At 45.6% G+C, this 14,585-nt stretch overlaps 1 protein-coding gene across 8 annotated transcripts in view; it reads left to right on the top strand.

Annotated features, from left to right (window-relative positions):
- PTCH1 (patched 1) overlaps positions 1-14,585 on the top strand; it is a 70,470-nt gene that overhangs the window by 41,638 nt on the left and 14,247 nt on the right. For all 8 annotated transcript variants that reach the window (XR_003523695.1, XM_027615607.2, XM_027615605.2 and 5 more), the window contains 6 exons: positions 3,215-3,333; positions 3,987-4,389; positions 4,802-5,111; positions 9,769-9,911; positions 11,996-12,179; positions 13,629-13,909. Coding sequence is in view for 7 of the 8 variants with exons in the window: in XM_027615607.2 (XP_027471408.1) it covers positions 3,215-3,333; positions 3,987-4,389; positions 4,802-5,111; positions 9,769-9,911; positions 11,996-12,179; positions 13,629-13,909 (1,440 nt within the window). In the remaining variant the exon portion in view is untranslated. The remainder of the gene's footprint in view (positions 1-3,214; positions 3,334-3,986; positions 4,390-4,801; positions 5,112-9,768; positions 9,912-11,995; positions 12,180-13,628; positions 13,910-14,585) is intronic.

The raw sequence follows: 14,585 nt of genomic DNA on the forward strand, positions 1-14,585 counted from the left end.
AGGAAAGAAAAGAAAATGTAAGAAGAAAAGAAAAAGAATGTGCCATGATTTTTGCTGTAGCCATCAGAAATTTACACTGGTTTCGTCTTAAATATATTGACATTCAAAGTTGATCATGATGTAGCTTCTCTTTCTTTTAGTGAACTGTGTTAAGTTGTGCCTCTGGGTATCCATTTGTGTTTGTGTTTTCAGGATACTATAGATTAAGCGTCAAAAGAAAGAGACCCACAGTGGTTCTGTACACTAATAAATCCATATTAATTTAGGATTTTTCTTTGTGGAACTTTTCCAATTGTCTAACTTTATCAAAGTAAATAGAATTTCCCCCCCCCCCAAAGAAACCGTCTTAGACTTCCTTGTCAATCTCCATCCATCTGACCAAATGCCACCTCTATACCAGAAAGCAGTGGCACCGTCTAATTCTTTGGGAACCAATGCCCTGCATAACTGAATGGTGTTCTTCAATGGAAACTCCCAGAACAGAACTCCATATTGTTCCATACAGTGAGGGGGGTCTAGATGAGGGCCCTCTGGGCAGGGTCAGTTTGTTTCTGTGCTCCGCAAGTGTGTCAGCAGGGCCCCCATGGATGCTCTGCCGCAGGTGGGGTGGGGGGGCAACACAGAAGATGGGGACATTTCCTTCAAGTACAGTAATTAGAATTGATTGACAGTGCAAATCATCCCCATCAATAGATTTTCTTACAATGTCTTAAGCTCCCCTTTGCGCCTGCAGTGACGCTTTTCCCTTGCTGAGAAGTCCTTGCAGCTTGTTGGTCTTTACTGTTTGGGTGCACTTGAATAGGACATTGACCTTTGCGCCTGCAGTAACACTTCTCCCTTGCTGAGAAGTCCTTGCAGCTTGTTGGTCTTTACTGTTTGGGTGCACTTGAATGGGACATTGAAGTTGCGCTGTTTTCTTGTCAGAATATGTTCTCCCTGTGTACGCAATATGCCGCCGGACAATGAGCGTGGATAGGACGCTACACTTCAGAGTTTGGGGGTTCTTCGTGTCCTCCACAGATGCCTCCGGGGGATAAAGCTGCTATCAGATGTGTCCCCAGCCCCTGTGGAAGCCTCAGTGCTGTTCCTGCCAGAGCACCCCCGGGCCACTTGGGTTCCGCATCCTCAGGAACTTATGTCCAGAGTGAGATGCCTGGGAGTGTTCTGTCTGCATTCCACCCCCAAATTCTAAACATGTCTATAATAGAAAGAAAAGCTGAAAGGACTCCACCTCCAGGATTGAATTTTCTGGAAAAATCTCCTTGAGAATCAGAAATCAGGACCCCTGTGGTCAGATTGGTCAGGAACCCCAACCCAGCCCATGTCCATCCCCTTAGGAGGTGACCAGGTGACAAGAACTCCCAGGTCGCAGTCAGGCTGAGGGCATTGACATCAAGCCTGTGTTTGAATTCGATTTACTCCGTGACCGCCGGCAGGTGACCATCCTCTGTACTACGGAGTCTGTTAGGTACTAGTGTCAACAGCAGTAATAATGGCTGTCCTGGTTGCTGTTGGGGATCGAATGAATCATGCGTTAACCACCTGGTCTCCCAGTACTCCCCCTTTTCTCTGCCCGCAACAGAATTCTAGGTCTCCCTCTCAGACACAGCTTGTCGAGTTCCTCCACGTGGCACATCCTTCCTCCCTGGCCCCACGAGAGGCCTGTTTTTGTCTTCTACACCTCCTTGAGACCCTGCCTTGACCACCCTCTGCCCTCCGCCCACACCCCCACAACCCCCCCCCCCCCGTACTCTTCCCCCTCTGAGCTGCTCTGGAACCCTACGCAAGCTTTTATTACTACATTTATTAGCCTGAATTGTAGTTTGTTGGTAGGTTTTGCTGTGGTGGTCCTTGAGAACAGGATTTTGTCTTATTTTTCTCTGTGTCTCCAGTACCCAGCTCTGTGTCCTCCCTTTTCTTTTTAAAGTATTTGTCTCTAAGATGAATCCTTTAGTCTTTAGGTCTTTAAAGACCATTCATTAGAGCGGTTAAGTTCACAGGTTTCATGTATTTTGAGATGATGAGGAATTTCAAAGCAGACTGAGAAGAGAGGAGTTAGGTAATTTTTAGAAGGAGACTCCTGATTATTTTTTGGTTTTGTGGACTTGACAGGGAATTAATTATTGAAAGGTACCTTTGCAGACCTTGGCCTTGCTCTTTCACCTTGAGTAAAAATGCACAATTTTTATCGGAATCCCTTTGCAAAGTTCTCTTCTGATTCTGTTAGGTATCTGTTACAAGCAGGTTTTCTTTTCTCACCCTGAGACATTTACCCAGTTGGAGGACATCTTAGAACTAAGTAGTTCTTTGAAAAACTTACTGAGATCTTTTAATTTTCAAAAAACTTTCTGATGATTTCTTGGTTACTTAGCATTCAGTTCCTTCTTCTTCTTTTTTTTTTTTTTTTATTGTGCCGCTTCTTTCCATTCCTGTCTGAATGGGCGAGCCCTTTCAACTGTCCTCTGTTGACTTTCCCCTATTAACAGCCCAATTGTGTAATTTTTACTAGGTCAGCAGGAGATTTGCCAAAGCACTACAGAATCTAGCCCCATGTTTATTCTAGGTTATGGAGTGACTTTTGAATCTGTACTTATTTATTCTGCATACTATAATCACACACAGGAATTTCTTTCTGCCTTACTCTCCTTGACCTTTTATGTTACTGTGCTCGCACACCCCACAGGCTACTCCAGAGGCTATTTGGAATGTGCCTATTAAAAACCTCAGGGGACGTGTTTGAAATTTTATTTCATGTTTTAAAGGTGACATTTTGATATACCCAATCCACTTTACGTCTAAATATTCTGAGTATAAAATCAGAGTAGCGTGAAACTCTTAGAAATGTTCTGAATGGGGAATGTTTGTTTTCAATTAAAACATCTCAAGTATATTCTGTATTCTGCCTTTGTAGATTTGGTTTGGTTAGGTTGCTAGCAAGACGCTCATTTCATTCCTGTGTTTGTACATCATGGGTTCATGAAATTCTAAGAGATGAAAAGAATCAGAATGATGGGGCCTGCTCTAGTCAAATAGTCTCTTAACGATGGAAGAGAAGCAAAATGATGAGAAACTCCAACATCTATTTCAAGTTTAAACACTTCAATAGGGAATTGAAAGAAAGATGTTGTTTAAAGCCTCTTTTATTTTCAGAGCAATCCTCTGACTGGGAGGAGACATATTGGTGACCTCTCCTTTTTTTTCCCCATGTTTCCAGGCGGCTGTAGTAGTGGTATTCAATTTTGCTATGGTTCTGCTAATTTTTCCTGCGATTCTCAGCATGGATTTGTATCGACGTGAGGACAGGAGATTGGATATTTTCTGCTGTTTTACAAGGTACAGTTTCATGAGCTGCTATGGCCTTTATTTGTTGGGTACAGAGTGGTAGGTTTAGAGAACTCTTTAGCCTGTAGACTTGGAAGAAAATGTAGCTAACAGGGCTTGTTACCAGTGTGATGGAGGCAGAGGAGATAATGGATGGAGGATGCTTTGTTGGGGATATCGAGTCACAGGCTCTCCCCTCCCCTGACTAAAGACTCACAGCTCTGGGGTTGTGATGCACATGCTCACTATTTCTGTTATGGATTGCTTTGGCTGATTATTGGGAGTGTATCATATCTCTGTTGAGTCAGGCAGAACAAAGGTTTGAAAACCAACCATCCAGAAAAAATACAGCCTTTTGGGTGTTGTGGGGTTTTGGGGGGGAGGGGTTGTGTGTCTTTTAGGAATTGTGCTTTGAAAGGGGTTCATCAGCATGTAACTTTGATTTTGCCAGCCAAATTCAGTATCGGCCATCCGTTTGGCCTCCTTTGACTTACTAGTGTCTTGTGTCCAGGTGGTTAAATCAGGCGGTGTTTGTGGAGCTCAACAGTATGATATTTTTCTTCTAAATTAGAGCTATGTAAAATGGATACTGTCAGTCATTGGCAAAAATGAAAGCACTGTTTCCCTGTTTCAGTATACCATTGCAACCTATTTTCCCCTCTTAGCCCCTGCGTCAGCAGAGTGATTCAGGTTGAACCTCAGGCCTACACGGAGACTCATGATAACACCCGCTACAGCCCCCCGCCCCCCTACAGCAGCCACAGCTTCACCCATGAAACCCAGATCACCATGCAGTCCACAGTGCAGCTCCGTACAGAGTACGACCCCCACACGCATGTGTACTACACCACTGCTGAGCCACGCTCTGAGATCTCCGTGCAGCCTGTCACCATGACCCAGGATACCCTCAGCTGCCAGAGCCCCGAGAGCACCAGCTCCACAAGGGACCTGCTCTCCCAGTTCTCCGACTCCAGCCTCCACTGCCTTGAGCCCCCCTGCACCAAGTGGACACTTTCATCTTTTGCCGAGAAACACTATGCTCCTTTCCTCTTGAAACCAAAAGCCAAGGTAATCTACCAAAACAGAAGATTCTTCCTGTCTTCAAGAAATAACAAAACAGTCTCCTTTGGAATTCATCAGGTTGCTTCTTTGGGTGTGACTTATTTCAGGCCTCCTAAAAAGTCAGTCCATTTAGCATGTGGGGCCATCTTAATGAGCTCATCTTCTACAGGAGTGAATCTCTATGTAGCAAATGTTTCTGTGAATTTAGATGAACTCCTTATGTTTTAAACATTTTCTTTTTCATGAGCTTGTTTTAAAATGTGATTACTATGATTACTTGCTTTTCCCTCTGGAGAATGACCCCTACATGCTTCATCAGGGCCATTTTGGGGGTAAAAGTGAGGTCTGAACCAAACAGCTTGCTTTTGTCAAGAGGTCCTGTCCTCTGGCTCTGATCTTATGCCTCTTACTGTTACAGGTCGTGGTGATCTTCCTTTTCCTGGGCTTGCTGGGGGTCAGCCTTTATGGGACCACCCGAGTGCGCGATGGGCTGGACCTTACAGACATTGTGCCTCGGGAAACCAGAGAATATGACTTTATTGCTGCACAATTCAAATACTTTTCTTTCTACAACATGTATATAGTCACCCAGAAAGCAGACTACCCGAATATCCAGCACTTACTTTACGACCTTCACAAGAGTTTCAGCAATGTGAAGTATGTCATGTTGGAAGAAAATAAACAGCTTCCCAAAATGTGGCTGCACTACTTCAGAGACTGGCTCCAAGGTGAGGTGCTGCTAGTGGGTGTTCGCCCTTTGTAAACTTTCACCATTCAGTCTTTGGTATGTTCAGCTTCCACAAGTTCCCTTTGTTCACTTTATTAAAGTGTTAGATTATTACGTAACACTAACATGTTTCTTTGACTTCTAAGTGATGCTTAAAATTCTTATATGGACTGTTTCTGGGGCAGCCTCCCAAATCTGGCTTTCACCTATAAAATGATGCAAACAATTTAAACAGGGGACTCGGGAACTTCTGTACAAATTTATGGGTGCACATTAGGAAATGGGAAGTATGTTATAAAGTTATAAAATCGGGAGCTGGATGCTTCTAGTGCTCTTTTTTTGGGTGGTGGTTAGTTTGTTGATCAAGTGAAATCAGAGTGTTGATGGAATTTCTAGACTGACTTATTGACAAATTATGGCTTTACTGTACTGGTAAATTTTGCACCATTTGAGAATATAATGTAAAATTCCATATTTTGACCATCTTTTGATGTGGCATATGAAATAAACTTATCAATGCTTAATCACATCTCACAGTATTTCATAAATAATCAAATTCTGCTTTAAAATGCCTTTCTTAGCTTGTTACCTCATCCTTAGAAACATTTCTAGGAAATAGTAGTCAACTGGAGAAAAAAAAAACGGCTTAAATTTGTTCCTACCAACTGAATATGAATGTATTCAGTGATTCCAGGAACATCTGTTCATTTATTCCATGTTGACACATGCAAAGTGAAGTGGGGAATCAAGATAATTATCCACACAATTCAGGCAAAAAATGCTTTTACTGAAATACCCAAATAATTATTGCCCCCAACATTTTTTGGCTTAAGTTATCCAAATGATTGTCTTAATTTCCCACTTAATTAGGCTTGTTTAAACACAGATTTGAGTGCCTTTTTTGGTCTTAAGTCAATACACTTGTATGTAAAGATTAAGCAGCCAATTTCCCTGGGAGTTTGCATGAAATGGTAAACAACTTGAGTTTGACTGAAAATTCTTCAGTACAGTTTCTGGCCTTGACTTTTGTTGCTAGAATTTTGTTTATACGTGTATACCAGATTTGACCTCTTCTTTTGAGGAAGGCAAAGAGAACTGCACGACGTTAATATTATTTTTTTAACATGCTCACGAGATTAACGTGAATTTGTTCCAAGTCTTATTTTTTACAGTAGTTTGGGAGGTTGTGTTTTTCAGATGAGTCAAAACAGGACCAGACAGTTGAGAGATTCCCTGCTTTTCATTTTTCCCCCATTGGCTGAAGACATGCAAATAGCTTGCCACAATGACAAAGAGATTGGCAGCACTGCCGGTATCTGAGCAAAGGAGGGTTATTGTAGAATTGATTTCAGTGTCTTCAGCCATTCCTTTGGATGCTCAATATGGCCTGTTAGGCTGAGCTTGGGAAGAGGGCAGAGGGTACTGTCTCCAGGCAGTGGCGAGGGCTCACCTTTCTATAGCGTATTGTAAATTATCCCTATGCTTTCATCCCTTTAAAGACCTAAAGCAGTTGGACTTGAGAATCACACTTTTTTAAAGGTGCAATTGAATCATGTTGTTTTGATTGCTAAGTGAACAGCACCCGCCTAGACCAAGTGAGATCCATTCTTGCTCCCAAGTCGGGGTCCCAACCAACTCTACAACTCTGCATGTGACTCTTACGAGGTCCAGCAGAGAGCACTGGACACAGAATGGCCAGGTAATGGGACCATTGGGCTGCCTAGGCGGTTTTCAGGCTGTCAGGTGGTTGATTGGGTCTTTGAACACTTCCTGCAAGGAATCAGCCGTCCTTGAATCGTTTAACAACATTTTGGGAGGCTGTTAAGTGTTGGGACCCCTCATTGGTTTTCAGTGGAATTATCACTAAAAACCATATCGCGCTATTGGTCTTTATCAACATTCCACAAGTTTGGGGGGGTGGTTAACTCATAAAAATATATAGGGGTAACATCACATGTCATCTTTAAACACACATGCAAGTAAAGCGAAGTTGCAGGTAAAAACCACACTGTGCATCATGAACCAATGGTGTTCGTTTGTATTTCACACTGAATTATGCAGATAAAATTTAAATTAATGTTTTCATTTTAGGGACCCATATCAAAGAGAAATTGACAATTGGGATAAGTAGCTCCGAACTTTTCCCTAGAAAATAATATTTAGTGTAAAATTTAAAATGAGAAAAGTTCTAGCTAGAACATTTACGTTTTGCTGTAAAACAGGTATAATGTCACAAATGTTTTCTACAGTGCACATGTGTTAGAGTATAAAATGTTGGCCAAGGGGCAGTGGAGGCAAATCCTTGTGCCTCATTTTGTGTCTAGAATCCTATGTTGTACATGTACTCTTGGGCCAATTCATTGTTACTGAGCTTTTTGGTAATTTGTCAGAAAATAAAATAATCTAATTATGAGGACTTCACTCTTTCCTAAGGTCAATGACTATTTCTCGTTTGTGTTTGTATTCCAAGTACAGTTTATGGCACGGGGGGCTGGCAGCGTGGATGATGAGTTGAACTGAGTTGCCCATATCCCCAAATCCAGTCTTTCTTCCTTTGGTTCACTCTAGGGTGTTCCCAGATTCTTAGTGCATAAATATCTTAAAACTACACTCACGTTTGTGGAACACTGTTCTCCCCTAGACATCATTGGTGCCCACGGTAACTCTGCTGATCGTATTCATGCCTTCAGCAGAGAACTTCCTGAGCGCCTTTGTGTGTCCAGGCCATTTAGAGCAGCCATGGTTCAAGCCGAGCCTGGAGCCCTGCTGGGTGGCCTTGGTCAAGTTGCTTTCCACGCCTCAGTTTCCTCATCTGTAAAGTGGGAACCATGATGCTAATAGGGCTGTCTTGTGAGGTGGTTGTAAGAAGCACACTAGTGGTGATCAGTGTAAAATGCTGAGACAGCCCCACGCTCCCTGAGCACAAGTGGCTCCTTAGGATTGACAGGTCAAGAGGGAAAGGGTTAAAGTCCCATATAGGCCATGAAGTGATGAAAATTCTATTAAGGTGAGGAAAACAGACCAGGTCTCTTCTGGGGGTTGGGGAAGGGAGGAGGGCTTGTTTTTGCTCTCCTGTTTATTTTTTTTCAAAAACAAAAAAAGGCTTTAGGTAATAAAATAACATCTGCTCGGTACGGCTTGTTGTGTGCATGCCCCGCTCTGAAAAACAGTCTGTGTGAGAGTCGGGAGCCGGCCGTGCTGGTGGTCCCTCCCGCCCACCACTCCTCCACACTCGCCCCAACACGGCCTTCTTTCAGCACCGGGCCTACGGGCCTCATCCCCACATTGTTCATGTAAAAACAATGCCCACAGCAATGTGGGCAGGAAGGTTTAGAGAGAGAGACGGGGGACAGGGTCCTGTGCTCGCCTCTCCCCCTGCTTCAAACCCCAAGAGCTTAATTATTTTGAGCACTGAGGGAACCAGTACGGGAGGGGGGAGGTGTCTTTGAAGTCACTCAAGGCATGTCATGAAATGAAATGAACTCTTTTCCCTTCTTACTGGCCATGTCTAACCCGTGCGAACGCAGCTTGTTCAAAAGATGTGGTTTCCTGAGCTGCTGGGGCTTGGGAGTCCTACTTGGGAGGGGATGGGGGGTGGGGGAAGCAGGGCAGTGGAAAGGAGGTGGGGGTGTCGGGGGAGAGTGTGTGCACAGGGGATCACTCAGCCCCTAAGGCCAGGTCACCAGGGCCCTGTTTTCTCTTCCAGCACGCTTATCTCTTTACAGCTGTAGCCAAACCGTCAGGTCTGTAATGATGGTTTTGATTACAGAGGCCAAGCGCAGCTGTGTGTGGTGGGCTGGTGGGCTCGCCCATCCCCCACACCCAGAAAGCCCTTTCCTTCCCCTCCCTGTGCTTGCGGTTTGTCATCTGTTCTCACAGAGCCCCCTTGTATTGGCCTGTGGCTTCCTGTTCTCAATCTGATCCAAATTTACCCCGTGAGGCATTTCCCTGCGCACACAGGCGCTCACGAGATCCCTCCCCGCACCCTCCCCCACACCCCCCTTCTGAGGAAGGGTGGCAAAGAGGAACAGTGGAGAGTGAATAGGTGTTGGCTGTGATCTTTACACAACCTGGCAGCCGATCCCACAGCTTGTATTAGCTCCACAAGTCGAACAGATGGAACAAATTGACAGAATCGTGTTCACTCACCCTGGCTGGAGAAGCAGCTGAGTCGTTGTTTGAAGCTGGGAGCTCCGAATGCATGTTTCCCCCTCTGAGTGGGATTTCTGGTTGTATCAGAGAATCCACAGCTTTAGCACCTGACGGCGGCGTGAAATGCCTAATGAGCCTGTGTGGCTTCCTCACCCAGCCAGCCAGCTCTCCGAAGGTCTCTCTCTTCCTTTCTTTCGGAATAGCCATGGGGGAGAAGAAGGGGTCTCTTTTTTATGTAAAGGTAAAACATGTACATTTGTTTCCCAGAAACAAGTATTCCCCTCTTCTGCCTTTTCGAAGCAGTGATTATTAGCAACCTGAAGTTCATCCCTGAAAAATCTAATAGTGTCACTTGAACTTGAAATAGAAAACAAGTAGCACACAGAATGTTTGAGGTTGATGTCAGGTACTTCCTTGTCCTGCTCAGTGTCCTCAGCCCACCCCGTTAGGGTCTGGATCATAATGGTTAAGAATCATATTACATTGTATGCATTTGCCTTTTCTAGGACTTCAGGATGCATTTGACAGTGACTGGGAAACTGGGAAAATCATGCCAAACAATTACAAAAATGGATCAGATGATGGGGTCCTTGCCTACAAACTCCTGGTGCAGACCGGCAGCCGTGATAAACCCATCGACATCAGTCAGGTACTCTCCCTGCCCTACACCCTGGGAGCTCCCAGGGCATGATAGAGCAGAGACTGCTTGACAGCCTGCCCGCCCAGCCTGTGCTCTCTGGAGACCTGGGGCATCAGGGTCTGGTAGAATATTGAGTTGGCTCTAATTCACTTCATCCCATCAGCTGATTGAGTGCCTCAGTCTGCTTCTCTGTCAAATGGGGACATGTGGACCACCTACCTCCACAGCCGTGGTTCCAACCAAGAACCCTCGAGGCAGTGGGCAGTATCTTTCAGATACTAGAAATGCTGTGTTGTACTGTTCTCTTTTGAATTCTAGCACTGATTACATTACCATGTTGGTCTTGATTCTATTCAAACTTGGAAGAATGGTAACAGTCATTTGAATGAGCAGAATTTAAGGTGGATGGATGAGCTAGGAGATCAGAGAGGTTTCTAGAAGGATGGGAGGATTGGTTGCATTCCATTCCTTGGGGTCACCCTGGCCCAGCAGGTGGAGAAGGAGGACAGACAGACGGCTGTGTCATGAGTGAGGCAAACAGAAATGCCAGTCCTTGGAACCTGAGTGCACTCGCCATCCTGCTCACTCCCCTGGGTAATAAGAGCTGTTTCTATTCAGTAATCATATTCTCCAACTGCATTTGCATCTTCTCTGTGATGCTCGGATTCCAGCATATCCCTTTTGATTCCTCAGGCATGTTGGGGAGTGTGTTTGGACCCTTCAGACTTCAAACGAGGCCAGCACCACTCCCAGCCCTCCCAGAGCCCACTCCCTCTGCCCCTCGCAGCTTACTTGCTTCCCCCTCAGGCAGAAAACCGTCATGCTAATGATCTTCCCAGCAGCTCTGTTTATTGTCTCCCCTTTTTTGCTGGCGTTAAAGGTGACAGATTTACAAAGTACATTGTTCAGAGTTATTATGGAGTGTGAACTTGGTGCTTTATGGCCGCATGCGGCACGGCACGCTGTCAGGTTTGACAAGGATATGGGCAGAGGAACCTGTGGGAGAGATAGCAGGAGGATGCCCGGCGGCTGGGCCGGGCCTTCAGGACCAGGGACACCGTGGAGCGAAGGGGATTGGGCCAGGCCCTCGGATAGCACTTCCTCCTCCCGGGAGGGAGAAAAGCATGCTGCGTGCACGGAGACCATGAGCTGTGCTCTGTAGTTCCAGAGACGGCTTGAAGACATGCAGTTGTTACATATCCTGGGGATTAATTGAATCCAGACCCCTGAAGTTTCGTTTTGTCGCTCGACTCTTTCTTCCTTCACTCTTTCTCTATTAACTGCTGTCACTGGTGTTTTTCATTTTGTTAAGAAGGCCAAAAGCATTGGAGTCCGGCCTGAATCTAAAGGAAACAGGAAAAATATATTTGTGTGTGTGAGTGTGTGTGGATGTGTGTGTATGTCTCTCTCATGGTGTTTGCACCTAAGCAGAGCCCCCAGGACCTCCTTTAGAGAGAGGGAGTGTTGTAGTCCGTGGCCTAGGATGGGGCTTGCTCAGTGGGACCAGCTCTCTCAGAAATCGGGGTACCCAGAAAGACCATGGTTGTGCACCAACCCCTTCCACTCTCCGGCGATGGGCATTTTGTGAATACACGGGTCATAGGAGGCTAGTGTTAGCAAAATTTATACAGATGTTGTTTTATTTTTATAGCTCTCCTCCATTTACTGGGTGGCATTTCCTTCAGTGTTAACAGCAGAGGTTAACTGCACACAGACGTGTATGGGGATTCTTGCCAGGTTTCCCCCCGCCTCCCCTCCTATAAATATGTTTCTCCAGATTGTTCATTCTCTGCCTTGGCTGCAGACAGTCTTTTAGCATTCAGATTTAATTGGTTCAGTCAATTCCTGGACCATCTGCAGAACTGTGTGTGTGTTATAAACACACCCATTATTGCATCCTCTGATAAGTGCATTTTGAAAGAAACCAAAGGTGTTCTGACGGGATTTTCTTATATGTTCAAAGAGGGGGCATTCTCGGCTTTGTTGCAAATGCTGGTGCAGCGCTCAGCTTCTTTTCCCCCCCTCCAGACAGCCCCATTCCCCCGCCCCCGCCAGCCCCATTCTGAAAGACCCCTCTTCTTCCCATTTTGCAGTTGACCAAACGGCGCCTGGTGGACGCGGATGGCATCATCAATCCCAGCGCGTTCTACATCTACCTGACTGCTTGGGTCAGCAATGACCCTGTGGCTTACGCCGCCTCCCAGGCCAACATCCGGCCTCACCGACCTGAGTGGGTGCACGACAAAGCCGACTACATGCCAGAAACCAGGCTCAGAAGTGAGTAGCCCTCCACGGGGACCCACCGCGCGCAGGGCCTCACCCTGTTCTCCCAAGCTCAGCCATGGCCCTCATCTGCTGACACTTACCCAGGGTTCAGAAGTGTAAACAGAACAATATATTTCTTTGAGTTTAAAACTCTGGGAGACAGATGAGGATGTGTAATGGATACAACCGTGCTCTATCACGTTGGGAAATGAGAGTCCCTAATCTCTGTTTGTAGCTTTCACCCTAGGACGCCCACCAGGCAGCTCTCTTTCACACCAGCTGTTCCATGTGAAAGCTGGGGACGCCTCCAGGTTGAGTGTTATTTTACTATTGCAGAGTTTTATCGCTGGGGATTATATGTTTATCTTAACTTTGTCAACTCTGGTGTTGAAGGAATTCTTGGCAAGTTGGGTCATTCCTATAAGCCACCAAGCACCTGTATTCTGTCAAAGCTGTTTAAACCGGAGCAGGGTAGTCTGTATACAGCAGTGTCCTCTCCTTTCCCCTCCCAGCCCTGACTTTGAAAGGTGGTCCTGTATGGATTTAATTTGCACTGATGTTCAAGATACTAGTAGCTTCCACCTTGGATAGGAGGCTGAGGGAGGACGTGACAAAGAAGTCGGGTCCCTTTGCAAACATGGCCGGAGAGGAAGCAGGTTGTGCTTCTCTGTATCTAAACCCCAGAGCCTTGTGGCAAGCAGCCAAGGCTTGTCTTAATGAAAATTTATAGTTGAGATTATAATAGGGCAAATCATGTTTAGCAAGTCAACTGAATGACCCCAAAGGGTCTGGAACACACAACGGCAGTAACTAAATGCTTGTTGTGTAAGGATTTCTTCCCCTGCTGCTGAAGACTTAGCATTGCATTAAAAAAGAAGCATGGAAGGTTTAAGTGTGTTAGATCACTAAAAGGATAAGAAAGTTAAGCGTTTTTCTCAGGAAAGCATGACTTTCGAGTTATTTTGTTCTCATAAGGGACTGAGTAGAACAGTTTGAACTTCGTATTTTCCCTTGTGTCAGTCGAACAAAAAATGCTCCTGCCATTGAATTCTTGTTTAGACACATCACAAAAGTGACTGCTTCCAGAAGATTAAAATCAAAGGTTAAATAAATACCCAGGCCCCAGGCTCCTCCCCTCCCCCCACCAGAAAAAAAAAAAAAAAATAGAATGTTGATTATTGCTTAAAGCTCTCTTAAACCAGAGATTAAGACTGTAAAGTCCCCAAGACCGTCCCCAGTACTGTTTGTGCTTCACATTGAAAGAAGCCCAGTTAGGGGACCTGGTGGCAGAGTCCCTTCTCTCTTCATTGTGATCAGTGGCGGAGCATGCGGGGTGTGCATCCAGGAGGGCCGACCCTGGGGCGTGTGGTGGCTCCCCCAAACCTGGTCACACCCGTTCGCCCTCTGTCCTGTTGCCCCGAGCCTTCAGCCCTGGCCTCTTCCCACTGTCTCCCTGTCCAGTCCCAGCAGCGGAGCCCATCGAATACGCTCAGTTCCCTTTCTACCTCAACGGCTTGCGGGACACTTCAGACTTTGTGGAAGCCATCGAAAAGGTCAGAACCATCTGCAACAACTACACGAGCCTGGGGCTCTCCAGCTACCCCAACGGCTACCCCTTCCTCTTCTGGGAGCAGTACATCGGCCTCCGGCACTGGCTCCTGCTGTCCATCAGCGTGGTGCTGGCCTGCACGTTCCTGGTGTGTGCCGTCTTCCTCCTGAACCCCTGGACGGCCGGGATCATTGTGAGTTCATTTGCAGGGCTTTTGTGGAAGTCAGATTCCTTTCGGCCTAGCTCTTGCTGCAGCGGGGAAGCTGTGTTTATGTCTGGGCCTCTGGAGGAGGGTATAGATTGCATCATCCTTGCTATATTTATTCTGCTGGAGGTGGCGAGGTTCATGGTTAGGTAGAGCCTTTAATGGCCTTAGTCTTGTGTCCCTTTTCCTACAGCTTTCAACTTTCTGTGTAAAGACAGGGAAGTTTTAAAACACACTCTCTATAACCGCTCCTAGCATTTATTAAATGTGAAAACGGTGAGCATTTATTAAATACAAATGTAACTAATTTTTTTTTTTTTTTTTTTTTACTTAAAAGGTCCTTTTGTGACTACATCCCTCACCTAACATAGGAAAGATTCTTCTGGAAAAGGGGAGGGGGAGGTAAATAGAGAAGTTAGGGCAGTGGTCTTTGGGTAAAATGTTTTCCGAGATGGTTGTGTGTGTTGTGTGTGTTTTAAAGTTTGAAGGACGTTGATGAACTGGTATTACTAGCCGATTTTTTGACATCCTTTTTCCAAGTATAATACTCTCAGATCTGAAGTAAGTTTCGCATAGAGTCTAATAAAATCATGGCAGTGTTTAAATTCCACAAACTGTGGTACAGCCTTCAAAATGACAAAATTATAAAAACAGAGACCAGGTC

Source organism: Zalophus californianus, chromosome 13 (assembly GCF_009762305.2).
Source record: "Zalophus californianus isolate mZalCal1 chromosome 13, mZalCal1.pri.v2, whole genome shotgun sequence".
NCBI classification, from domain to species: Eukaryota; Metazoa; Chordata; class Mammalia; order Carnivora; family Otariidae; genus Zalophus; species Zalophus californianus.